The 25,851-nt window shown below is 39.1% G+C and overlaps 1 protein-coding gene across 2 annotated transcripts in view; it reads right to left on the bottom strand.

Annotated features, from left to right (window-relative positions):
- CEP85L (centrosomal protein 85 like) overlaps positions 1-16,588 on the bottom strand; it is a 143,810-nt gene extending 127,222 nt beyond the window's left edge. For both annotated transcript variants that reach the window (XM_040238415.1, XM_040238416.1), the window contains exon 1: positions 16,113-16,588. In XM_040238415.1, the coding sequence (XP_040094349.1) occupies positions 16,113-16,185 (73 nt within the window). In that variant the 5' untranslated portion in view covers positions 16,186-16,588. The remainder of the gene's footprint in view (positions 1-16,112) is intronic.
- Positions 16,589-25,851: the final 9,263 nt, after the last annotated feature.

The raw sequence follows: 25,851 nt of genomic DNA, 5'->3' as shown, positions 1-25,851 counted from the left end.
ACTGGACAGCCACAGGCAAAAGAATGAACTATTCCACTATCTTACGCCATACACAAAAATGAACTCAAAATGGATTGAAGACTTGTACATAAGACGTAAAGCCGTAAGAATCCTAGAATAAATATACACAGAAATGGTATGGACCTAACAGAAGCAGAAGATATTATGAAGAGGTGGCAAGAATACACAGAAGAACTGTACAAAAAATATCTTCATGACCTGGATAATCATGATGGTATGTTCACTCATCTAGAGCCAGACATCCTGGAATGTGAAGTCAAGTGGGCCTTAGAAAGCATCACTATGAACAAAGCTAGTGGAGGTGATGGAATTCCAGCTGAGCTATTTCAAATCCTGAAAGATGATGCTGTGAAAGTGCTGCACCAGATATGCCAGCAAATTTGGAAAACTCAGCAGTGGCCACAGGACTGGAAAAGGTCAGTTTTCATTCCAATCCCAAAGAAAGGCAATGCCAAAGAATCCTCAAACTACCGCACAGTTGCACTCATCTCACATGCTAGTAAAGTAATGCTCAAAATTCTCCAAGCCAGGCTTCAGCAATAAGTGAACCGTGAACTTCCAGATGCTCAAGCTGGTTTTAGAAAAAGCAGAGGAACCAGAGATCAAACTGCCAACATCTGCTGGATCATGGAAAAAGCAAGAGAGTTCCAGAAAAACTTCTATTTCTGCTTTATTGACTATGCCAAAGCCTTTGTGTGGATCACAATAAACTGTGGAAAATTCTGAGAGAGATGGGAATACCAGACCACCTGACCTGTCTCTTGAGAAATCTGTATGCAGGTCAGGAAGCAACAGTTAGAACTGGACATGGAAAAACAGACTGGTTCCTAATAGGAAAAGGAGTACGTCACCCTGTATATTGTCACCCTGCTTATTTAACTTCTATGCAGAGTACATCATGAGAAACGCTGGACTGGAAGAAACACAAGCTGGAATGAAGATCGCCAGGAGAAATATCAATAACCTCAGATATGCAGATGATACCACCCTTATGGCAGAAAGTGAAGAGGAACTAAAAAGCCTCTTGATGAAAGTGAAAGAGGAGAGTGAAAAAGTTGGCTTAAAGCTCAACATTCAGAAAACGAAGATCATGGCATCTGGTCCCATCACTTCATGGGAAATAGATGGGGAAACAGGGGAAACAGTGTCAGACTTTATTTTTGGGGGCTCCAAAATCACTGCAGATGGTGACTGCAGCCATGAAATTAAAAGATGCTTACTCCTTGGAAGAAAACTTATGACCAACCTAGATAGCATATTGAAAAGCAGAGACATTCCTTTGTCGACTAAGGTCCGTCTAGTCAAGGCTATGGTTTTTCCAGTAGTCATGTATGGATGTGAGAGTTGGACTGTAAAGAAAGCTGAGCACCGAAGAACTGATGCTTTTGAACTGTGGTGTTGGAGAAGACTCTTGAGAGTCCCTTGGACTGCAAGGAGATCCAACCAGTCCATTCTGAAGGAGATCAGCCTGGGATTTCTTTGGAGGGAATGATGCTAAAGCTGAAGCTCCAGTGCTTTGGCCACCTCATGTGAAGAGTTGACTCATTGGAAAAGACTCTGATGCTGGGAGGGATTGGGGGAAGGAGGAGAAGGGGACGACAGAGGATGAGATGGCTGGATGGCATCACTGACTCGATGAACAGAATCTGAGCGAACTCTGGGAGTTGGTGATGGACAGGGAGGCCTGGCGTGCTGCAATTCATGGGGTCGCAAAGAGTCGGACACGACTGAGCGAATGAACTGAACTGAACTATGCTCCTTAACATCGGTCTTGCAATGATTTTTTGGATTTTGACACTAACAGCAAAAGTAAATGAATGGAACTACATCAAACTAAGGGCATTCCAGGTGGTTCTAGTGGTAAAGAATTTTTCTGCCAATGCAGGAGACGTAAGAGATGTGGGTTCAATCCCTGGGTAGGAAAGATCCCCTGGAGGTGGGCATGGCAACCCACTCCAGTATTCTTGCCTGGAGAATTTCCTGGCAAGAGGAATTCTGGCAGAGGAGCCTGGCAGGCTGTGTCCATAAGGGCACAAACAGTTGGTCATGACTGAAGCAACTGAACACAGCATGGCACAAACTAAAAAGCTTTTGAACAGTAAAGAAAATTTTAAAAAGAGAGAGAGGAAGAAGGAAAAAGAAAGAAAAGACAATCTATGGAATGGGAGAAAATATCTGCAAACTATATATCCAATAAGTTAATAACACAAAACATACAAAGAACTTATATAACTCAACAGCTAAAAAACATCCAAATAAACGATGATCTGAATAACATTTTTCCAAAGACACACACACACAACAGAATATTATATAGCCATAAAATATAAGGAAATCCTGCCGTATGCAACAACACGGATGAACCTGGAGGGCATTATGCTGAGTGAACTGAGCCAGACAAAGAAAAACAGTGCACGGTACAATACATGTGGAATTAAAAAACAAGAGTTGAACTCAAAGAGAATTGAATGGCAGTTGTCAGGGTCCAAGAGATGGGGAAGCTAGGAGAGGCTGGTAGGGTACCTTTCAGTTAGTTATAAGATGACTAAGTCTTAGAATCTAATGTAGAATACAATGACTATAGTTAACAACACTATATAAGCGAAATTTGCTAAGAGAATAAAACTTAAATGTTCTCAACTGCAAAAAAAAAAAAAGTAAACAGTGAGGTGATGGATATGTTAATCAACTCTAGTCAGAATCCTTTCACAATGTACACATAAACCAAATCATCACGTTTTCACCTTAATACAATTTTATTTATCAATTATATCTCAATAAAGCTAAAGAAAAAAAGAATCCAACATTTGGGAGAATGGGTCTTTAGAATGTTCTTTAAGCGTTATTTCTAATAAGGAACTATTACAAATAAACCCAAAAAAGGAGAAAGGAACAGAATCTAGGCCATTAAAATAATGAAGATTTAAAAGTGTAAAATGCTTATATTATCAATCTAAGTAAGATATAAGATACAATAAATGGGAAATTCACAAATAACCTCAGATTTCATATCTTCTAGGAATTCTCTGAACTCATTTTTTTGCCTGTTTCTAGCTTAGCATACACCATATCAAATTAAAGTTATCTGTGCAAGTATTTGTCCTCCTTCTAGACTGTAGTAATATTCACCAAGGGCAGGGACCAGTGTTCCAGACTTGACTCAGTGTTGCAGCCAGCATATATATAGCAAAGAGTCAAACAAACAAAAAATGCACAGGGCAACTGGAAAGAAGTACATCAAAATACTACTTGCAGTTTTTCCTAGATGGGAGGAGTATTGGTAATTTGACTCTTATGCTTTGTATTATTACTTTAATAGTCAGAAAAATAGGTGTTTTTTTTTAATGCTTAACCCCCACCAATAACAAACCAAATAATTTAGTTATTAAGGACCTCAGCAATTCTATACCTGTGCTAAGTAACTATTAATGAAAGCTTTTGGAGATATGTTTTCCTGAAAAGGGTACCCAACTTATATGGCCTATTTTGGAACAAAATGGGTACATTCTAACATGTAAATCAAAGTACCGTAACTTTTAAAATTTTTTTCAAAAATTCAAAATTACATATTAATGTTCATAAACTGAATTAGATTTCTACATTTAAAAGGAAAAAAATTTCTTCAAATTCAAAATAAAGAATTTAGAACAGATTGGTTCTTTGTTTTGGTTGATAGCTACAAGTCTGTATCAATAATACCACAATTAATTTCGTCCAGTACGAGAAACAAATCACGAAGCTTTTTAAAGCTGTAGGAGAGTCTACCAGGAAAACAAAGTAACTCAAACATTTTGACAAAAGACTGGTGCACTTTCCATAGGAAGGTATCCTCATCTTTAGAAAAAGAAAGCATAAGTCCAATCATGTCAGACAAATCATTTGATCAGTCAGTGGGGAAAACATGTTCTACTCAGAACAACATCTCATCCCTTTAAATCAGTAAGACATTTTAATTTACTTACGATAGCATCACAATGCTCTTATTTTTGCTAATTTTTTCCTTTTAAAGGAACAAGAGATTCATTCAGATTTCCTAAAATGGCAGAAGTATCATGAAATGACCGAATTATCTATAGAAATTGATTTCCTCCAGGCTGCATTCACATTTGTCTTCTTCTTTAAATATAACCACAGTTTTTTTTAAAGGACACGGTATTTTATATGCCTAGAACACTGGAGATAATTAACAAAATGTCATGATTAAAATAACATTCTAAGCTTTAATTCAGATTGAATGAATTCAACTTGAGAAGAATGACATGCTGTATCTCTAGTCAACATAATCCAGAATCACAAAGCAGTCAGAACTAGACATGACATGAATACACTTAACAAGTGATATAAGGAACATTTTTTTTCACCCAATTGTTACAAGACTACACTACTAAAATGGGAGCTACTCAATTTCTAGACATGGGCGTTTTAAAAATAACTTAAAATAAGGCTCAGTGATCTCTGAAATAAAATCTTACCTAGGTCCTATCATATTACAGTAACTGAATGACTATGTAGAATCTGCTCTCCCTGGAGAAAAGAGCATTTCTATAAGAACAGCAAAATTCCCAAGACATCATGCATTGGGACTTCTCTCTGGAAGACAATATGTTACATTTTTTAACACCAATTTCAATTATTTTAAATAGAATACTAAATGCATTAAATATTAAATGTCCAGTATTTAAATACTAAATAGAATATTAAATATTAACTTATTTAATAACTATTAATATTTCTCACACTGGAAAAAACAGGAAGATGAACATCAAATGAATAAGTTTTCTATTATAGTTTATATTCTTTCTGAAGCTTCTTTTTTAAATTGGAAGCAAAAATTCATAAAATATCAAGTCTTCCATAATATGTTAATATAACTGTAACTGCATTTAGAAGAACTATCCTTACTGAATTTTAAAAATGACAACACTAAGCCAAAAAAAAAACCTGACAAAGCAGATTTATAGCTTTAAATAAAAAGCTGAATATATAATACAAATCATGAATACAAAGTACAGTGTTTTTCTTAAATGCAGGGGTATCACCTATTCAGTGCACTGAGACCAACCCTTTTTAATAAAACAGAACAAAATGGAAAATATCAAAGCATATTTACCCTTATTTGACATAAGATAAACAAATCTCATGATATAACATCTCTGAAATGTTAACAAGTACAAAGTACCTCTGCACAAAGTTCAGAACAGTAGCCTTCAACTGCCCCATTCTATTATCAGCAGAAACCAAGTTAAAAAGAAATAAACCCAGGGAACACAACCAAAAACCTTCTTTTCCTTATCTCATATGTCTAATCAGTGTCTGAAACTCTTCAGTCCATTTTCAACGTATTCACTGAATTAGACCTCTCCTCTCCTTCCCACAGTCACAGATTATGGCTTTTGGCTCAACTGCTGCACAGACCTCCTGCTGGGGCGGCTGCCCAAGCCAGCCTCTACCCTACTATCAGAAAATACACTTACATCATTCTTTGCTTACAAAGGTCTGTGGGTTCCTTAAGTTCTTCACCAACTGGCAACCTCATTTTCTAATACTTTACAACTCCTACCCCGCCGCTCCAGCTCCCAACACTCTGTAGCCGCACATACCTAACCAACGCCTCCAAAGAGATCAGGTCCTTTCTGACTCCAAGCTACTTCTCCTCTCTCTCCTCTTTAAGAGTCTCGATTCAGAATGCTCTAAATGTTTTCTCTGATTCTTCCAGGGAGTATTAAAATAACTACTACTTTGCACTCTCCCAATATATCATTTAAAATACAACAACATTTACTAATCTATATTAACTCATATTTATATGACTTTCTTCTTCCTCAAAAAATAGGAACAGTGAAAGGCAACTTTTTTTAGGCTCTAGAACAGAGCTGCACATTTAAGACAGGGTCTCAATAAATGGAGTGTTATAACCACTGGGTAACCAATAAATGTTCCTAGTATAAAATAAAATTTTGGAAGGTTTATAATTAGATCTTAAAAATATTCTTTTAGAAGGATTAAAACAGAGTTGGGGGGGGGGCTGGTTGTCTATTTTAAAATCCAGGAAATTTTAAGCTATCCCTTGAGACAGTGTGCATTTAAGCATCTATTTAAAGATCAGTAAATATTTTCCAAGGCAGCAAAAAAAAAAAATTTTTTTAAACTAATAATTAAAAGTGATTTGAGGGGCTGTTGGCCAAAATTCCTAAAAAATAGGGGAAAACAATCTTCAATAAGGATCAAAGGCACTAAAAAAAGTCACCAAAAAATTAAATAGAAGATTAAAACACAGAAAAATATCCACATTAATTGTAATCAGGAGAACAGAAACAGAAAATCTTGCACCCCACTGGAGAATACCTAGGTAAAGTGAAAAAACCTAGTACCACAGAGGTATCTGTTACTCATCCCACTCCTCTACTTCAATTCAGTACTGTTTATCTCTAGGGTAAGTGATTCAATTATCTTAATTTTTCTTTAATTATAGAATTAATAGTATAGCATAGTGGGAAAAAATGTGGACTATGAAACTAGACTGCCTGGGTTCAAGTTATGTACCACTCTTAGAAGCAGTGAAATCTTGAATAAGTCAGTTAGCCAATCTGTGCCTCCATTACTTCATATGTAAAAAGAGGGGAAAAAATTATAGTATCTATCTTTTAGAGCTATTGCGATAACTGAGTTAATATGCAAAGATATTTTTCAAAGGGCTAAACATAAAAACAGACACATAGATCAATGGAAAAGAATAAAGGGCCCAGGAATATTCTCTTCAATAAATGGTATTGAGAAAACTGGACAACCACATGCAAAAGAATGAAACTAGACTTTATCTAACACCACACATTAAAAATCAACTCATTGGATTAAAAAATGTAAAACTTGAAACCATAAAAGTCCTAGAAGAAAACACATGGTGTAAGCTCCTTGACATCAGAATTGGCAACGATTTTTTTTTGATTTGACATCAAGAACAAAGGCAACAAAAAGCAAAAATAAAAAGTATACTACATCAAACTAAAACGCTTCTGCACAGCAAAGGAAATCATCAACAAAATGAAAAGGCAATCTGTTGAATGGGAGAAAATATTTGCAAGTCATCTATCTGATAAGGGGTTAATATCCGAAACAGAGAACTAACTCACACAACTCAATAAGAAACATCATAATAATAATAATAATAATTTGATTAAAAATGGGGAAAGGAACTAAATAAATATTTCTCTAAAGAAGACATACAAATGGTAACAGCTACGTGAAAAGGTGATTCAGATCGCTAAGTAGCAGGGAAATGCAATTCAGAACCACTATGAGATCTTCATTCCTATTAGAAGGCTGCTGCTGCTGCTGCTGCTGCTGCTGCTGCTGCTAAGTCACTTCAGTCGTGTCCGACTCTGTGTGACCCCATAGCCGGCAGCCCACCAGGCTCCCCCGTCCTTGGGATTCTCCAGGCAAGAACACTGGAGTGGGTTGCCCTTTCCTTCTCCACCTATTAGAATGGCTATTATCAAAAACATAACAACAAGTGTTTGCAAAAATGAAGAGAACAGAGAAACCTGTACACTATTGGTGGGCATGTAAACTGGTACAGCCACCACAGGACAGTATAGAGACTCCCCATGCTGAAACTAAAAATACAACTATCATATGATCCAGCAACCCACACTTCTGGGTATAGATCCAAAGAAAACAAAATCACTGTCCCGAAGAGGTATTAATATCTACATCCCCACCCCACCCCCACCGTGTTCACTGCTGTATTAGTTACAATAGCCAGAACACAGAAACTACTAAAGGGCCCATCAACAGATGAATAACTAAAGAAACTGTGTTTGTACAGAATGGAATATTATTTGGCCACAAAAGAAGAAAATCCTGCTATTTGTTGCAAGGTGAATGGACCTTGAGAACATCACACTAAGTCAAATACCCAGAGACAAATGCTGTATAATCTCATTTAGACTCAGAATCAAAACAAAACTCATAAAGACAGGCAACAGACTGGTGGCTTCCAGGAGCAGGGAGAGGGAGGGTGGGAGAAAAGGATGAAGGTGGTAAAAAAGCAGAAACTTCCAGGTATAAGACAAATAAGTTTGGGGATATAATGTACAGCATTGTAACTATAGTTAACAATACTATACTGTATATTTGAAAGTTACTGAGAGAGTACATCTTAAAAGTTCTCATCACAAGGGAAAAAAACTATTAATATGTGTGGTGATGGATGTTAACTAAACTTATTATGGTAATAATTTTGAAATATATATTTCAAAAATATATTTCAAATCACTATATTGTATACCTTAAACTAATACAGTGTTATATATCAATTATATCTCAGTCAAACGGGGGGAAAAAAATCCACCTCAATCTAAGTTAATTGGCTTTCTTGCATTTAAGAATTTCAATAAATTGAAGTTTAAGTAATTAGCAGCTAGTATTCTTTGCATTCTAAATATAAAAATGATATCTGGAAGTTATTCATTAACTATTATTATTAAAACTACTAGTATTAGTATTAAAACTATTAATAAAACTAATTTTTAAAAACATTACCACCAAAGTTATAACACTATATAGTCTTCAAATGTGATTCTAAATTTTCTTATTTGCAATTTGAGTATAACAAGGAAGAACTTTAAACTAGGTTGGTTGCAGCTGAGGTTAAAATTAACTCAATAAGGCCAAGATCAGATGAATAAATAAGTGGTTCACCTTTCACATAAAAAGTGTGAATCCAAACCAGTAATATTCTCATCATATAAGACAAAGAACTCAGGAGGGTTAAGGTAGCAACCAATATAGGTAAGACTATCTCTTTCTATGAAAAAAATTTTATGTGCTTGTTGATATCATATCTGGAGAGGCCACAGATATCCTATCTTATATTCTGGTTACATGAAATGCTGTGTTCAAAACAGTATTTTTGGAGCTATTTGGAATGAAGGCCACATAACTAATTTAGTCTCTCAAAAAGCCTTTGTTTCTATCTATAACCTGGAAAAAAATAGGTATGATTAAAAACTAGTAAGAGGTTTTTTTAATAAAACCACTATAAACAGGAGGGAGTATAACAAGTGATATTCCAGAGAAGTTTACCTCTGTCTTTGAATGCAACTATTTCATAATATCAATTAATAGAGAAAATATTCTACATGGTAGCAAATTAAGTCCAAACTTAAGAAGAATCAGCACCCAGGAAGAAATAAAAGTCCTAATAAAAATAAACACTGCAAAGTAAAGCTGCTAGACCTAATGAAAATTCATGTAGCCATTGGTCTCCAATGAAAGCAGAGTAAGCTCCTTATTTCTCAATCAGCCTTTAATTTTCCAATACTTAAGAGCCAAAACTAAAACAGAACTTCAGTTTCAAAACACTTCAAAATAAAGTTTTGAGAAAATGTATAAAATAACACCCCCAAATTTAAAAACTTCATGTCCAGTCAAACTTCTCAGTACATTATTCTTAAAATGAGATAGGATGTTCAGAATTAATGAAAAAGCTTCAGAAAAGCTTCAGTAATGTCATGATAAAGCAATGTACATCGACTGTGATCAATAAACACACAATCTCTGCCTCTACACAATACAACCACCTCATAGAAAACTTTAAACTTTACGTGATATGCAGTCCATGTAGTCTATAGGTGGTTTTTCATCCCATTCTTTCAGAAGGTTAGTTAAAAACTAGAGTTTCACTTCAGAATTCTGAACTTTAGTACTGAAACAGCATCAATAAAGCAATGAAGACATCTACTATATAAAGAGGGCAAAAAACAAAGTTCCTGATCTTAAATCTACTCTCTTTAGGGTAATTTTAAATCTCTTTAAAGTAATTTAAAACTTTACCCAGTTGAAATGCCCTAGGCAGAATCCTATAGTCAAGATTCAGCCAACTGTTCAGTGTAAGGAGTCCCAGGAGACACTACCCCTAGTTTCAAAACTGAATGTCCCAGGCAAACCCAAACAGTTGGTCTCCCTAGCTTGATTAAGTGGTAAGGGCAAAGAAAGCCACCCAAACACTCACTAAGCACTTATGTACCAGTCCTATAAATCCGATAAAATGGGCTGATTGGATTAGAGGATCTTTAATCCCTACTAGTCTAAAACTTTTAAAGCTCTCACTGAAAGAGGCAGTGGCAGTGATCTCTCTCTCTCTGTCACATCTTACTTGGCCTCTTGGAAGCATGTGACTCTGACTCTTCCAGAAGCTTAACTTCTGACTCCTGACTCCTTCCTTCAGTCTCCTCTCCTCTGGAACACCACACTCTCCCAGCTTCACTCCTGCCTCACTGGTGGCTGCGCCTTCACAGTCTCTCTGTGGCTGGATCTTCTTCCTCTACCCGACTAGAAAACGTTAACCTCTGGTGTCTTCTGGATACTCTATGTGATCGTGTTTAAACACCATGTTCAAACTCTCTACCTCCAGCTCTCCCAGCTCCCCACTGAGATCCAGACTTCTATGCCCAACATCTCACCTGAACGTCTAAAACACATCTCAAACTCCATCCAGGAGTCCTAAAACAGAACTCTTAATTCCACTTACTTCCTCACCTTACGAAATGACACTACCGTCCATTACAATTACTGAAGCCACAACTGAGACTTCATCTTTGGTTCCTCTTTTCTTCATTTGCCACCTCATAAGCATCAGTAAGTCCTGGTAGCTCTATTTCTCAAGTATATTCCAGACTCATTCTGTTCTCTCCTGTCCACTCTTACCACTCTAATCCAAACCACCATCTTTCACCCAATCACTGCAATGACCTATCAACCAGTTGCGACTACCGATCTTTTCCCCACCCCACCACAATCTCCTCCCCCTGCCAACACCTAACGTCTGCTTCATCTCCCGAGCACCAGGTCTGCCCTGCAGCAGCACTCAACGCACTCAGTGAAAGAACGAACAGCCATTTCCCTGGCCACCCACAACTGCCTTCCCCTCACAGAGAACAGAACCTAAAATTCTCACAAATTCTTACAGGACTCCCTCACCTCATATCCCCCGGTCACTACGCTCCAGACTCACTGATATTCTTCAAATTCCCCACATTCATTTCTACCCTGGAGCTGTTTATTTACCCTCTGCCTGAACACTCCTGCCCTCATGTCTGGCTCCTTCTTATCACTCGGGTCTCAGAGCAACGTAACCTCCTCAGAGAGGCCTTGTCTACCCAGATCCACCCATCCTATATCATCTCACTCAGCTCCCTTTTCTTCACAGTACTTAACATTAGCTACATCATCGTGTTGTTGGTTTACTTACAAACCGTTTCCTCCCTACTAGCATGTGAGTTCCCTTGGAGCTGGGAACTTTCTTGTTCAATGTTGTAATCCCAGAGGCCAGTACAATGCCTACCACACACTACATACTGAAAGAATGACTCACATTTACCAAGCAGTTATGTATGTGCCAAGCACTATGCTAGGTAACAATGAATTTTTTTTAATTAAAGAAAAATAAAAAATGCAAGTAAAATATTAGTATGAAGAGCAATTTGATGTTCTTTTATGTTGATCATTCCCATTCTTAAAACGACCGTATACAATAAATCCCACTCTGTAGAATATGATTTTGCCAATGTAAACATGTATATCCTTAAAGTAATAATAATAATTAGCATCTCATTGTAGCTTAGCAGCAGCATAGCTTTAGAAGTTATCTAAATGACTGCATTATTCACTTTTAATACATAATTTGAGGGAACTAATTAAGATAAAACGCAGTAAAATCTGAGAGCCTTCATTTCATCTTCTCAGAGTACACACAGACACATCTGATCCAGTCAGAAAACTCGAGACTGTAAAATACCTTCTGTTCTCAACATACAGAAGCATTCACAACAAAGGCTGTCAACTCACCATTTATTGCCTGGCCTCAGATTAGTTTACTACCTTCATCAAGCCAAGAAGCTATCAGTAATAATCAGGTTCATTTCACAAAAGTCATTACTAAAGCTGAGATTAACCACTCATCCCTGAAAGCCTATTATAAAAGAACATGCTCAACTGAGTTTAGGCAGAAGAGTTATGTTTCATTGGTATCATTGTACTTTTGGGTTCATTTAATTCAAAACCACAGAAAGACTTAGTATTTGACATAATCATACCAGTTATTACCACCATCATTATGACATCACTAAATAAATACCTTATAGCCAGGCATCAACTAGGGAAAGGCAGTGAGGCATTAAGGCTTGAGGCACTTATCGTGTAAGTATTTTCTATAACATTTTAATTTTAGCATACTTTAAAACTGTCATATCCTACCTCCAAATGTTTTAAGGATTAAATATATTAATATTTTAAAAGTATGATTTATAAAAAGCAGCAAATTCAATATAACTAAGTGCAAGTACTCAAAATATCACCATATCATACTAGATGCTTAAAACCTAAGGGAAATACATCCAGCTTTTATCCAACTTTGAAACTATTATACATTCTGAATAATGGAGTATTCTCAAATACACTCAACCAAATCATAAAAAACATAACACATGTTCTACTTAAAATTAAGTTTTCTATGTATTCAAAATGGATAACCCTGAAGGACCTATTGTATAGCTAATGGAACTCTACTCAGTGTTATGTGACAGTCTGGATGGGAGGGGGTTTAGGGAAGAATGAATACATGTATATGTATGGCTGAATCCCTTTGCTGTTTACCTGAAACTATCACAACATTGTTAGTCGGCTATATCCCAATACAAAAAAAAAAAAGTTGAAAGTTTGAAAAAAATAAAATAAAAGCAGGCAAGGAAAATAAAATAAAATTAGCTTTCTAACCACACTTGCCAATCAAAAAAAGGGGGAGGGGCACTTTTGCTTGATCTTTGCATGGGAATGTAAGAAAATACTCATTTTATCTTCATTTATAACAGTTATCTTTGTAAAGTTGAAAAACTGTGGATAAAGCCAAAGCAAAATTAAATCCTACAGCAAAGGTTCAAAGTTTAGTACTTTCCATACCCACTAATTATTCCTACTTGTTTTAATTGCCATTACCTTAAAAAAACAGTTTTCTCCAATTTTTTAGAACTGGTTCTATACTATCTTTGGTTTTCTCTTTAGTCTAGTTGTCTGTTGTTTAGTTGTTGTGTCCAACTCTTTGCAAATCCACGGACTGTAGCCATCAGGCTCCTCTACCCATGGGATTTCCTAGGCAATAATACTAGAGTGGGTTGCCATTTCTTTCTCCAGGGGATCTTCTGGACCCAGGAATTGAACCTGTGTCTCTTGCACTAGCAGGCAGACTGGTCTAGATACATAACTGTATAAACAAACTAGTTTTTGGACATCTACGATTAACCCACATATTGAGACAAACTCATTTAAATATTAGAAATTATTTATGTATCCATGTCCTAACACTGGCCCTTAAAACCAAAATGATTGCTAATAAATTCAATCACAAGACTGGTTCCTTCTGCTTTCAGAAGAGCTCTAAAATCACTGAAGGCAGTCAAAAGGTAATATTGGGCAGTGTTTCAAATATACAAATTTTCTTTAAATTCTAAGAAAAAAAAATGCCTACATGAACCAACTCAGAGGTCATTATTTTGACCTTCACCACCTGTTCATTTGCTAAAGAAACCACACTTAGGTTTACAAATGAGATACAAATTAAGCTACAAAAATGATTTTAAAGGTTTGCTTTACTTAAGAAGAGAATAAACATAAATAATTACATTACTATTCTGTAAAAGTAATCTATTCTTAGCATACAACTGAAGAAAAATTGTATTGGAAAGACATGTCCTGACTTAACAAAATTTATTATTGTCAAAGGTTAGATAAAATAAATGTGTTGTAAAGACATACTGTCTGAATTTACTAAATTTGGATAGTATTTATAAAGTACCTTCTTCCACTATATTCTTTGCCACAGCAAAGGTTTAGAGGCTGCAATATAACCTCCAAGTCCTTTCTTCAGTTAATTAACAATTTCTAAGCACTATGATATTTTCTTCTCCATAAAAAACAATGGAATAAACGGATACAATGCTTGGATGATATTATGCCTTCAAACATGTTATTATAACAAATAAAAATAAACTTTAAGAGGTCAGTTTGCAAAGACATTACAGATGGCTTCTGACATATACAGATAAATTGAAACCACTCCCTCCAGCCTCTGGGGATAATGAAGTGCCTTCTCACTGACTGAAGTTACTGTGATTGCAGAATTTGTAAATACCCAATGAGTAACAGAAACCTCTCAACTCCTGTCTCCTCCTCTTGGGACAAATGGTATACATTATAGAGAAAATAACTTCCTATTTTTTTTTTTTTTCTAAACTCATGCCTACATTAAATTCTCTTATTTCTAAAAGCATTGCAGGACCAAATTTCAGAGAACAATTTCAAATCTAACTCTGAATTTGAAAGTTTATCTATGTCTAGATCTAATGGTACATTATGCCACTACAGTTAAAAGTGTATTATTATATGCTTGAAATGTGTTAAGAGGGTAAATCTTAAAGTTTTCTCACCAAACGCATGACACACAAAAAACTGTAACTATGAGGTGATGGTTAGGTCAACTAGTTGGCTGTGGAGATCATTTCACAATGTGTTATACATATGTACATATCAAAACCAAGTTGCACATATTAAGTATATTACAATTTCTAAATGTCAATTACACCCTGAGAAAATAAACCTGAGAAAACTATCCGTCTTCAAAAAAAAAAAAACACATCACTAATTTCTAAAGTATCACAGAACTGCATTATTTGAAATTTTATTTTATTTTTATTTTTTTAATTTATTTATTTTTTATTTTATTTTAGAATTCTGTATTGGTTTTGCCATACATTGACATGAATCCACCACAGGTGTACATGCGTTCCCAAACCTGAACCCCCCTCCCACCCCTTATTTGAAATTTTAATAGAAATCTAAGTTTGTGTCTGATATTTTTTTAAATAGCAAAAACACTACCAACAAAAAACCACTTCCAAATATTTTTTGTTTTGTTTGCAAATCGCCTTGAAAATGTATACTAAAATGACAGTTCCACAAGTAGAGCTCAAATATTTTGTGTAACAAGGTTACCTAACAGAGGAGTCCTAGAAGCACCTGGAGTTGCAAGACAATTTTTGTGTATGTACATATGGCGGCTTTTTCTGGATAAATGATCCATATAACTTGCAGCTTCTAGGGCACAGGGAGGGGAGGTGGGTGGTTCAAAATACAATTAAGATTAAATTAAAGCGCCTGAAAAAAAGCAGCTAACGTCATGTAACTTGTCAATGTCAGATAACCAAGTCTTATTTTTTACATTCCTAATCAGGGGACGATTTATTCCAATTTGGTGGCTCCTACACAACTTTCAAGTGATGCGCATGAAATGGCTCTGCATTACAAAACAGTTCCTTTCACACACCCAACGCGGCAAACCCCAAATTTTCCCCGAAAAGGCCAGGAACAGGCAAACGAATTAACACCCCCTCTTGCTCAAAGATCGATTGGCTTTGGCAGGACGTGTCCTCCAGAGAGAATTGCTGGGCGGTGACCAAGTTTCAGTGAGGAGATGGACCCCTGGACGGGCACCAGCAGTCCAGACATCCCCAGCAGCCTCCTCCCACCCTCAAAAGCGCCCTCCAGTAGGGTCTGCGGGCGCGGCTGCAGCAGATCCCGGCGCCCCTGGAGCGCGCCGCGCCGCCGCCGCTGCAGCACGGTCGCAGCGACCTTCCCGCCCGCATCTCCGGGAGCCCCGTTACCCACGTCCCCACACCCCACCCGAGAAAAAAGGGAGGGGAACGCACAACAAAGCCCAATCCGAGGAGGCCCAAGTGAGCTGTAAGTTGGGACGCCGGGGCTCAGGCCCGACGAGGAGCGGCCGGGACACGGAGCCGCGCCGGGCCGGCGCGCCGCGATGCAGGACGGATCCGGCCGGGGAGGCGGGCAGCCAGATGTCAGCCCGCCCGGCTGGGTGTCGGCAGCCGGGAGGAAACCGGGCTGGCGGGAGGGCGGGCGCGCGGCTAAGGGGAAGCCAGGCCGGAGGAGGGAGGGGAGCGGCGGCGGCGGCGGCGGGGTCCCCAGGGCGCCGCGGTCGGCCGCGACCCCCACCCCGACCGGCGGCCTGTCCCGTTACTTACCCGCGGGCAAGCTGCGGGCTTCGCCGGGGCTGTCCCGGCCGCCGGCCTCAGGGGCCAGGAAGCGCCCCCACATCGCGGGCGGGAGTGCTGAGTGGGCCGGGGGCGCCCGATTCCCCACGTCCGTCCTCCGCTGCCTTTGCCTTCTGCTTCTTCGGCGGCGGAAACTTGTGCGGAGCCTGAGCTGCGGCGGCTCCCGCGAGGCGGGGCGAGCGGGTGGGCTGAGCAACGGCCGCTCAGCGACGGGAAGGGGGCGCAGGGGCCGGATTCGCCGCGGCGGCGGCGGCGGCGGCGGCTGCCATGGTCAGCCCAGCTGTGCTGAGGCCCGGGCCAGGGAAGCGGCGGCTCCGCGGTGACGGCGGCTCGGTCCTCGGCCGAGCCCAGGCTGCGAGGCTCCAGACGAAGTTGCAGCTGCGGCTTCCCTCCACCCCCTCCGCTCCCAGAGCCCGAGCCGGAGCCGGAGCCTGAGCCGGGCAGGGGCGGGGCCTGGAAGGGCGGGGCTTAGTGCGCTGGCAAAAGGCGTGCGCGGCGCGGGGCGGGGCCTGCGGGCTGTTCCAGGTGGGTACCCAAGCCCCTTTGCTCCGCAGCTTGCGAATAGTCAGTCCGACGTACCTGCTGTATCCCTCTTTTCCCATCCCAGCGCTCAGTGCGGTGAGGAAAGGGCGGAACTTGGTCAGGGACTTGTCTTGAGGTTCCCCGCTCCGCTGGTTAATCCGTCAGGCCCTCCGGGGAACCTTTCAGAAAAAGGCATGGAAGACCTGCCTTCACATCAAGACTGCTTGTGATAAAAGAGGGTTGAGGGACTTCGTCTCATTTGGGGTTGAAATTAAAGTTGTCATCATGCATTTTATAAGCATCGTCTATTGATCATTGTGGAGGATAGTAAAGAGGTCATTTTCCTCAATTTACAACCGAGGCGGAGAGAGGGTACCAAAATATCTACAACACGGAGACGAGTGCAGAAAAAAGCAGGAAAAAAGACCCGAGGTAAATAAGTACCAGGGGGTTCAGGGAGGGGCTGTCAATTTTAATCTAGTAGCTCAGTGTTTCAGATAAAGCAATCAGGAGTCAAAATGACACCAAAGTAATGGGAAGGCAACTACACCTTCATGTTCCTCCTCTGCCTGGTCAGATTCCACCCTTCACCTGAACCCAGAGTGCAAGAGCAGGTATCCTGAGGAAGGACAAAAAGGTGCAGCATCCTCTTTAAATCTTCCTTTTCACTGGCAATATTTATAACCCTTAAAATAGTGCATTTAATAAATACTGGTTGAGCACTGTAGAAGGAAGTGAGCTCTGGACCTGGCTGATGAATCTGGTAAACCGGAGAGCAGGTTGCTAACCCTTAACAAGCTTTGACTACAGTGATGCTTTTTCCTGTTTTGGATGTTTGCTAACAAAGGCCTCATGTTTGTATTCAGTTCAGTTAGTTCAGTCTCTCAGTCGTATCCAACTCTTTGTGATTGCATGGAATGCAGCATGCCAGGCTTCCCTGTCTTTCACCATCTTCCAGAGCTTGCTCAAATGGTGTCCATCGAGTCGGTGATGCCATCCAACCATCTCATCCTCTGTCATCCTCTTCTCCTCCTGCCCTCAATCCTTCCCAGCATCAGGGTCTTTTCTAATGAGTCAACTCTTTGCATCAGGTGGCCAAAGTCTTGGAGCTTCAGCTTCAGCATCAGTCCTTGCAATGAATACTCAGGACTGATTTCCTTTAGGATTGACTGGTTTGATCTTGCAGCCCAAGGGACTCTCAAGAGTCTTCTTTAACACCACAGTTCAAAACCACCAGTTCTTCATTGCTCACATTTCTTATAGTCCAACTCTCACAACCATACATGACTACTGGAAAAACCATAGCTTTGACTAGACAGATCCTTGTCAGTAATGTCTCTGCTTTTTAATATGCCGTCTAGGTTGGTCATAGCTTGTCTTTGAAGGAGCAAACATCTTGTAATTTCATGGCTACAGTCACCATCTGCAGTGATTTTGGAACCCAAGAAAATAAAGTCTCACTGTTTCCATTATTTCCCCATCTATGAAGTGGTGGGATCAGATGATATAATCTTCTCTTTTTGAACGTTGAGTTTTAAGCCAACTTTTCCACTCTCCTCTTTCACTTTCATCAAGAGGTTCTTTAGTTCCTCTTCACTTTCTGCCATAACGATGGTCTCATCTGCATATCTGAGGTTATTGATGTTTCTCCCTGCAATCTTGATTCCAGCTTGAGCTTCATCCAGCCTGGCATTTCACATGATGTACTCTACATATAAGTTAAATAAGCAAGGTGACAATATACAGCCTTGATGTACTTCTTTTCCAATTTGAAACCAGTCTGTTGTTCCATGTCCAGCTCTAAATGTTGCTTCTTGACGTGCATACAGATTTCTCAGGAGCCAGATAAGGTGGTCTGGTATTCCCGTCTCTTTAAGAATTTTCCACAGTTTGTTGTGACCTACACAGAGGCTTTAGGAGAAGGCAATGGCAACCCACTCCAGTACTCTTGCCTGGAAAATCCCATGGATGGAGGAGCCTGGTAGGCTGCAGTCCATAGGGTCATTAAGAGTTGGACATAACTGAGCGACTTCACTTTCACTTTTCACTTTCCTGCATTGGAGAAGGTAATGGCAACCCACTCCAGTGTTTTTGCCTGGAAAATCCCAGGGACGGGGGAGCCTGGTGGGCTGCTGTCTATGGAGTCTCACAGAGTCAGACACGACTGACGTGACTTAGCAGCAGCAGCACCCAAAGGCTTTATCATAGTCAATAAAACAAAGTAGATGCTTTTCTGGAATTCTGTTGCTTTTTCTAAAACTTTTAGAGGCTAAACTACATCTAGGTGTTTTGTAATTTATCTGATTGCAGTTTTACATTTAGTCTCCCATAGGTAGAGTTCCACTTATTTCTCCAAATCCTGAACAACTGATCAAGGGTCAACTGTTTCTAAGGCTAGAAAGTGATAGAAATATGAAAAAAAGAATGCAATTGATTCCTTTCTGTGATTTAAATGTGCATTAACCCATGTAATATGACATTTGAATAGTACAGGTTCAAAAAGAAACCTAAAAAAGTAAATTCTAACATGAATTATCAGAAGCTATAGAATTATATGAAAGTATTCCTTTTTTTCATGATTTATAGTTACTATGTTCTCATATTAGGTATAACATTTATTAAATACCAAACTTTTTATATACAGATCTAAGACATGTATGAACTATTACAAATATATCTCAGTCCTTTGTGAGTTAATACATACTCACTGTTATTCTAAAACTCTTCCAACTTTTACTCAATTCTAAGCAATGTTTTTTAAAAAATAATTTACTCAGTTCTTCTATGTTTTTATCAAATTGAAAGGCATGCCACTACATACACTAAAAAAAGTGTGAAGCTGAGACTATGTAAAATATGCTCTGTACTAAATAGAAATAGAAAATAGAAAAACATGTTGCTATTTTGGCAGTTGGCACCACCAAGGATAAATTTTTTGTGTTCCTACTAATTAAACTTGAGAGGATAGAGAGTTAATGCAATTAAAATAATTGAAATACTAAAAATAGTATGTATATGAAGTAAACTGTAACCATCGTTTAAAAAAAATTATACACATTATGAACATACAGTTGATCCTTAAGCAACACAGGGGTTAGGGGGCACCTATCCTCTGCACAGTAGGCATTTCCAAGTATAAAATACAGTTGCCCTGAATCCTCATCCCCAACTCCTCAGTATCCACATTTGGGCATCCAAGTATTCAACCAACCAAGGATTCTGTAGTACTCCAATATTTACTATTGAAAAAAAATCTACATATAAGCCATACCACACAGTTCATACCTGGTTTTTCAAGGGTCAACCATATACTGAATTGAGATTTCCAGCCACATCTATGGTACACCCAGTATCCATGGTTTTCAGAATGATTAAAATTAATCATAGCACAAGACTGAGAGACTGAGGACTACCTAACCATTACTAAGGCCAATGTTATAAACCAGCATGTTTTTGTTTCATTGAGATAGTAAGTAAAGTCCTTAAGGAGAATCCTATTCATACACATTCTGACACTATTTGCTTGCTTGCTCAGTCGTGTCCTGCTCTTTGCAACCTAATGGACTGTAGCCCTCCAGGCTCCTCTGTCCATGGGATAATCCCAGCAAGAATACTTCAGTGGGTTGCCATTTCCTCCTCCAGAGGATCTTCCCGACTCAGGGAGTGAATCCACGTCTCCAGCATCTCCTGCACTGGAAGGTGGATTCTTTACTACTGAGTCACCTGGGAAGCCCAAGACATTTATTACTGGGCTTCAATACTTTAGTAATTTTTCTTAGTAGAGATAATACAAGTAATGAAAATAGTGACTGTATATGCTTGTGTCTGTATATATGTGTATATATACAGTGGCTTAGGTGAAATTTACATATTTAATGTTTTGAAAGAGGACTTTAAAAAGAAAAAAATAGTACTAAAAATTTACTGTCAGATCTGTATTAAATTTCTCATTTGAAATATTGCATTAAAAAGACATTATTTGAAAATAAAAATATATGTTGCATTCATAAATCTTAAATTCTTTAGGTATGAATCTCTAAACTCATTAAGTTTAAATTATCTTACATGTATTTTTCTTATATAAATTTATCTTATTGAGCAAACAACAACCAGTGAACAAAGAAGTGATGTAACAATGGATATGTGATATTTTAAAATTAGGAAAACATATGGTACATAATATAGGCAACCTCAAGAGAGTGTAATGTTTACAAAAAAATAAAATATCAAAACCAACAAAATGTAGAAAAATTAAACCAACCAATAACAATTGAAAGAGTTCCTAAAGAACTGTTGCCACTTGATAGGAACTTTGTGGATGAAGTCTGAAAAATTCCAAGGAATAGATACTTCTGGTGTATCAAAGGTGTGACAAGGACTATGATATATAACTTCTTCCAGATCACAAAAAATGACAAGTTACTAGATTTATTATGAGTTGTTATAATCTCAAAAAATAATTTAAAATAATGAAAAACAGAAAACTCAGAAACTTTTTCACTTGATGATGGGTTTGAAAATTGCAATCGGATTCCTAGCAGATACATTTGAATATACAAAGGACTGATGCTCAAGTTGAAACTTGAATACTTTGGCCACCTGATGTGAAGAGCTGACTCATTGGAAAAGACCCTGATGCTGGGAAAGACAGAAGGCAGGAAGAGAAGGGGATGACAGAGGATGAAATGATTACATATCGTCACCAACTCAACGGACATGAGTTTGAGCAAACTCCAGGAGATAGTGGAGAACAGAGGAGTCTGGCATCTGTAGTCCATGGGGTCACAAAGTCAGACATGACTTAGGACTCAACAACAACAATACAAAAGTGAATAGAAAAGATATAGGTTAATTAACCTGTCTGTGGATCAGTTTCCTTATCTTTAATTTGTGGATGACAATAGTAACTACCTAATAGGACATAGCTGTGAAAAGAAGAGAGGCGAAAAGCAAAGGAGAAAAGGAAAGATATAAGCACCTGAATGCAGAGTTCCAGAGAACAGCAAGGAGAGATAAGAAAGCCTTCTTCAGTGATCAATGCAAAGAAACAGAGGAAAACAATGGAAGGGGAAAGACTAGAGATCTCGTCAAGAAAATTAGAGATACCAAGGGAATATCTCATGCAAAGATTGGCTCAATAAAGGACAGAAATGGTATGGACCTAACAGAAGCAGAAGATATTAAGACGAGGTGGCAAGAATACACAGAAGAACTGTACAAAAAAGATCTTCACGACCCAGATAATCATGATGGTGTGATCACTCACCTAGAGCCAGACATCCTGGAATGTGAAGTCAAGCGGGCCTTAGAAAGCATCACTATGAACAAAGCTAGTGGAGGTGATGGAATTCCAGCTGAGCTATTTCAAATCCTGAAAGATGATGCTGTGAAAGTGCTGCACTCAATATGCCAGCAAATTTGGAAAACTCAGCAGTGGCCACAGGACTGGAAAAGGTCAGTTTTCATTCCAATTCCAAAGAAAGGCAATGCCAAAGAATCCTCAAACTACCGCACAGTTGCACTCATCTCACATGCTAGTAAAGTAATGCTCAAAATTCTCCAAGCCAGGCTTCAGCAATACGTGAACCGTGAACTTCCAGATGCTCAAGCTGGTTTTAGAAAAGGCAGAGGAACCAGAGATCAAATTGCCAACATCCACTGGATCATGGAAAAAGCAAGAGAGTTCCAGAAAAACATCTATTTCTGCTTTATTGACTATGCCAAAGCCTTTGTGTGGATCACAATAAACTGTGGAAAATTCTGAAAGAGATGGGAATACCAGACCACCTGACCTGCCTCTTGAGAAATCTGTATGCAGGTGAGGAAGCAGCAGTTAGAACTGGACATGGAACAACAGACTGGTTCCTAATAGGAAAAGGAGTATGTCAAGGCTGTATATTGTTACCCTGCTTATTTAACTTATATGCAGAGTACATCATGAGAAACGCTGGGCTGGAAGAAACACAAGCTGGAATCAAGATTGCCGGGAGAAATATCAATAACCTCAGATATGCAGATGACACCACCCTTATGGCAGAAAGTGAAGAGGAACTAAAAAGCCTCTTGATGAAAGTGAAAGAGGAGAGCGAAAAAGTTGGCTTAAAGTTCAACATTCAGAAAACGAAGATCATGGCATCTGGTCCCATCACTTCATGGCAAATAGATGAGGAAACAGTGTCAGACTTTATTTTTGGAGGTTCCAAAATCACTGCAGATGGTGACTGCAGCCATGAAATTAAAAGACGCTCACTCCTTGGAAGGAAATTTATGACCAACCTAGATAGCATATTGAAAAGCAGAGACATTACTTTTCCAACAAAGGTCCGTCTAGTCAAGGCTATGGTTTTTCCTGTGGTCATGTATGGATGTGAGAGTTGGACTGTGAAGAAAGCTGAGCGCCGAAGAACTGATGCTTTTGAACTGTGGTGTTGGAGAAGACTCTTGAGAGTCCCTTGGACTGCAAGGAGATCCAACCAGTCTATTCTGAAGGAGATCAACCCTGGGATTTCTTCGGAAGGACTGATGCTGAAGCTGAAACTCCAATACTTTGGCCACCTCATGCAAAGAGTTGACGTATTGGAAAAGACTCTGATGCTGGGAGGGATTAGGGGCAGGAGAAGGGGACGACAGATGATGAGATGGCTGGATGGCATCACCAACTCAATGGAGATGAATTTGGGTAAACTCCGGGAGGTGGTGATGGACAGGGAGGCCTAGCTTGCTGCGATTCATGGGGTCACAAAGAGTCAGACACGACTGAGTGACTGAACTGAACTGAACTGAATAGGACATTTGTGCGTATTAAATGAGTTAACACTTGTAGTGTGCTTAGAACAATGCATGTATGCACCATATATTAGTGACACAGATATACAATCTAGAAATGGAGTCCTGATATACCTCACCAAGAAAAAAATAGCATTGATGGGTACAATGATGTTAGTTATAGATAATACTTTGTATCAGAATGATATATCAGAATACTATAAAGTACTGATTGATAACTTTTCCTAACCCTTTGGGGTTACTAATTATTTCAGGTTATGGTGAAATGATGTACTTCTGCAAAACATTTACCAAATTCTTTGGGTCCACGTTCATAGAAGACTTCATTCTAGGCTCTGATTCCCTGAACTTCCCATGTGGATGTTTGCTCAGTTACTGGGTTTCCTGTCTCTGCCCAATACTACCAAAATAGCAAAAGAAAGATTAGGGAGAGGTGGCTAGGTGGTGTAACCAGGCCAAGAGGGTGAGGACACCTCATCTCAAGACCTTGATTCCTTAGAGATACAGAAAAATGGAGAAGACTCTTGAAAGTCCCTCAGACTGCAAAGAGATCAAACCAGTCAATCCTAAAGGAAATCAATCCTGAATATTCATTGGAAGAACTGATGCTGAAGCTCCAGTGCTTTTACCACCTGATGTGAAGAACTGACTCATTAGAAAAGACCTTGATGCTGGGAAAGATTGAAAATAGGAGGAAAAGGGGTTGACCGAGGACAAGATTATTGGATGGCATCACTATCTCAATGGACACCAGTTTGAGCAAGCTCCAAGAGATGATGAAGGACAGGGAAGCCTGGCATACTGCAGTCCATGGGGTCACAAACAGTCAGACACGACTGAGCAACTGAACAACAACAGAAAATGAATCTTACCTATACCTTTGGCTCCAGGGTTGGGTTGCAATGGTCAATGAGAAAGTAGGTAAGATATGGATCACTTGAGTAATGGAGTGGTCCTTTGGGTGGGAGGTGAGACTGGAAAGGATTAAATCAGGCCAAAATATAAAGTTTAGTCTTCCAGGGACCATCAGTGTTTACTTGAACTGCTTATAACTGATCTCTTTGTCAGTGGAAATTATTACAGTCACTACCTGGTCATACTGAGCCTATACAAAAGATTCAAGGTCATTTACAATGAAAGCGGGATAGCAACCTTGACAGTGTATGAAGAAACAAATTCTTCTCTGTCTTCAGACACCAAATGTTAAGTGGAAGGAGGAAATTGTGGAGTTCAAGAAAGCTGATCATGCCTTCACTAAAGGCACACACAGTTTCGTAAGCTACACCAATGGAGAAGAGGGCTGTTTTAACAACTTAAAATGTCCAAATGTTATGAAATTGGATTGGGATGTACTTAGTGGAAAGAGGGGTTTTCAGTAGAGTACAGTTGGTCAGTTAGTGGGGGAAAAACCTTAGGGTCTGTGTACTCAATGATTTGAGAATTCTCACTAACCTGTTTAAATATTTTATGTAATCCTGAAAACAATATTATCAGCAGCTAATAATAGCTCCATTTTAAAGATGGAGGGAAAAAGACCTGGAGAAGTTAAACAAGTTCACACAAACAGTAAAGGTAGAATTCAGATCTACCCTAAGGAACTTTTCCCCATCATGCTTGTTAACATGTTGCAAAACAAAAATTATAAGGTTTTTCCTTAGGTGCCATATGAGAAGGAAGAATATAGTTATAGGATTTCTGTACAGTGTTTAGGGTTCAGCCAAGACTAGAAACTATGTGACATTAATCTGTACTATTGTATGATTTTCTTTAGCTGTGGCCATCAGCTTAAGTGTAAGAATAAAGAAGGCAGATGGATAAACATGGTTTTGCATTGTGGGCACTAAGGGAAAAGGGGCAGAGAATTTAAGGATATTGGCTGGAGAATGGATGCAGTGATGAGGAGCAGGGTCTAGCCTACCTGGAGAAAGCAGTGATGTTAAGAGAGGGTGAAATGTTTAGAGAAGGTGGAGGGAGTAGGGGAGGGAAAATTTCACACAAAAGCAAAGAGCAGATATAATGAGCTTAAGGGGATGAACAGTGGAAAGATAGGGTGTTATAGCGAACAGGTAGCATGTAGAGTTTAAGATTACAGAGGTGAGACAATAGAGAAATTCAACTGATGAAGCAGTACTAGAGTTGCTTCCCTCTGATTTCCCTTCAAGAAAGACCTTAATGTTCATCCACACGGATGGTCAGTCCACAAGCTGTTAACACATGAGGAGTCTGCCTCAGCTTTTGAGTGGAGGCCTCTCTTTTCCTGGAGAGCCCCAGCCAGTGACAAAGCGTGGCAGAGATACTGCGGCATGCCAGTGTTCCCGATGCAGAACCCTTCCAGTTATCCGCCTTTGTTCTCTAGCTCCCCACTGGATTGACTGAGACCCCAACAGACATGCACTGCGGT

This window comes from Oryx dammah, unplaced genomic scaffold (genome assembly GCF_014754425.2).
Source record: "Oryx dammah isolate SB20612 unplaced genomic scaffold, SCBI_Odam_1.1 HiC_scaffold_4, whole genome shotgun sequence".
Taxonomy (NCBI): Eukaryota; Metazoa; Chordata; class Mammalia; order Artiodactyla; family Bovidae; genus Oryx; species Oryx dammah.
Note: the sequence above shows the minus strand (reverse complement) of the source record. Positions and strands in the feature narration are given on the sequence as shown.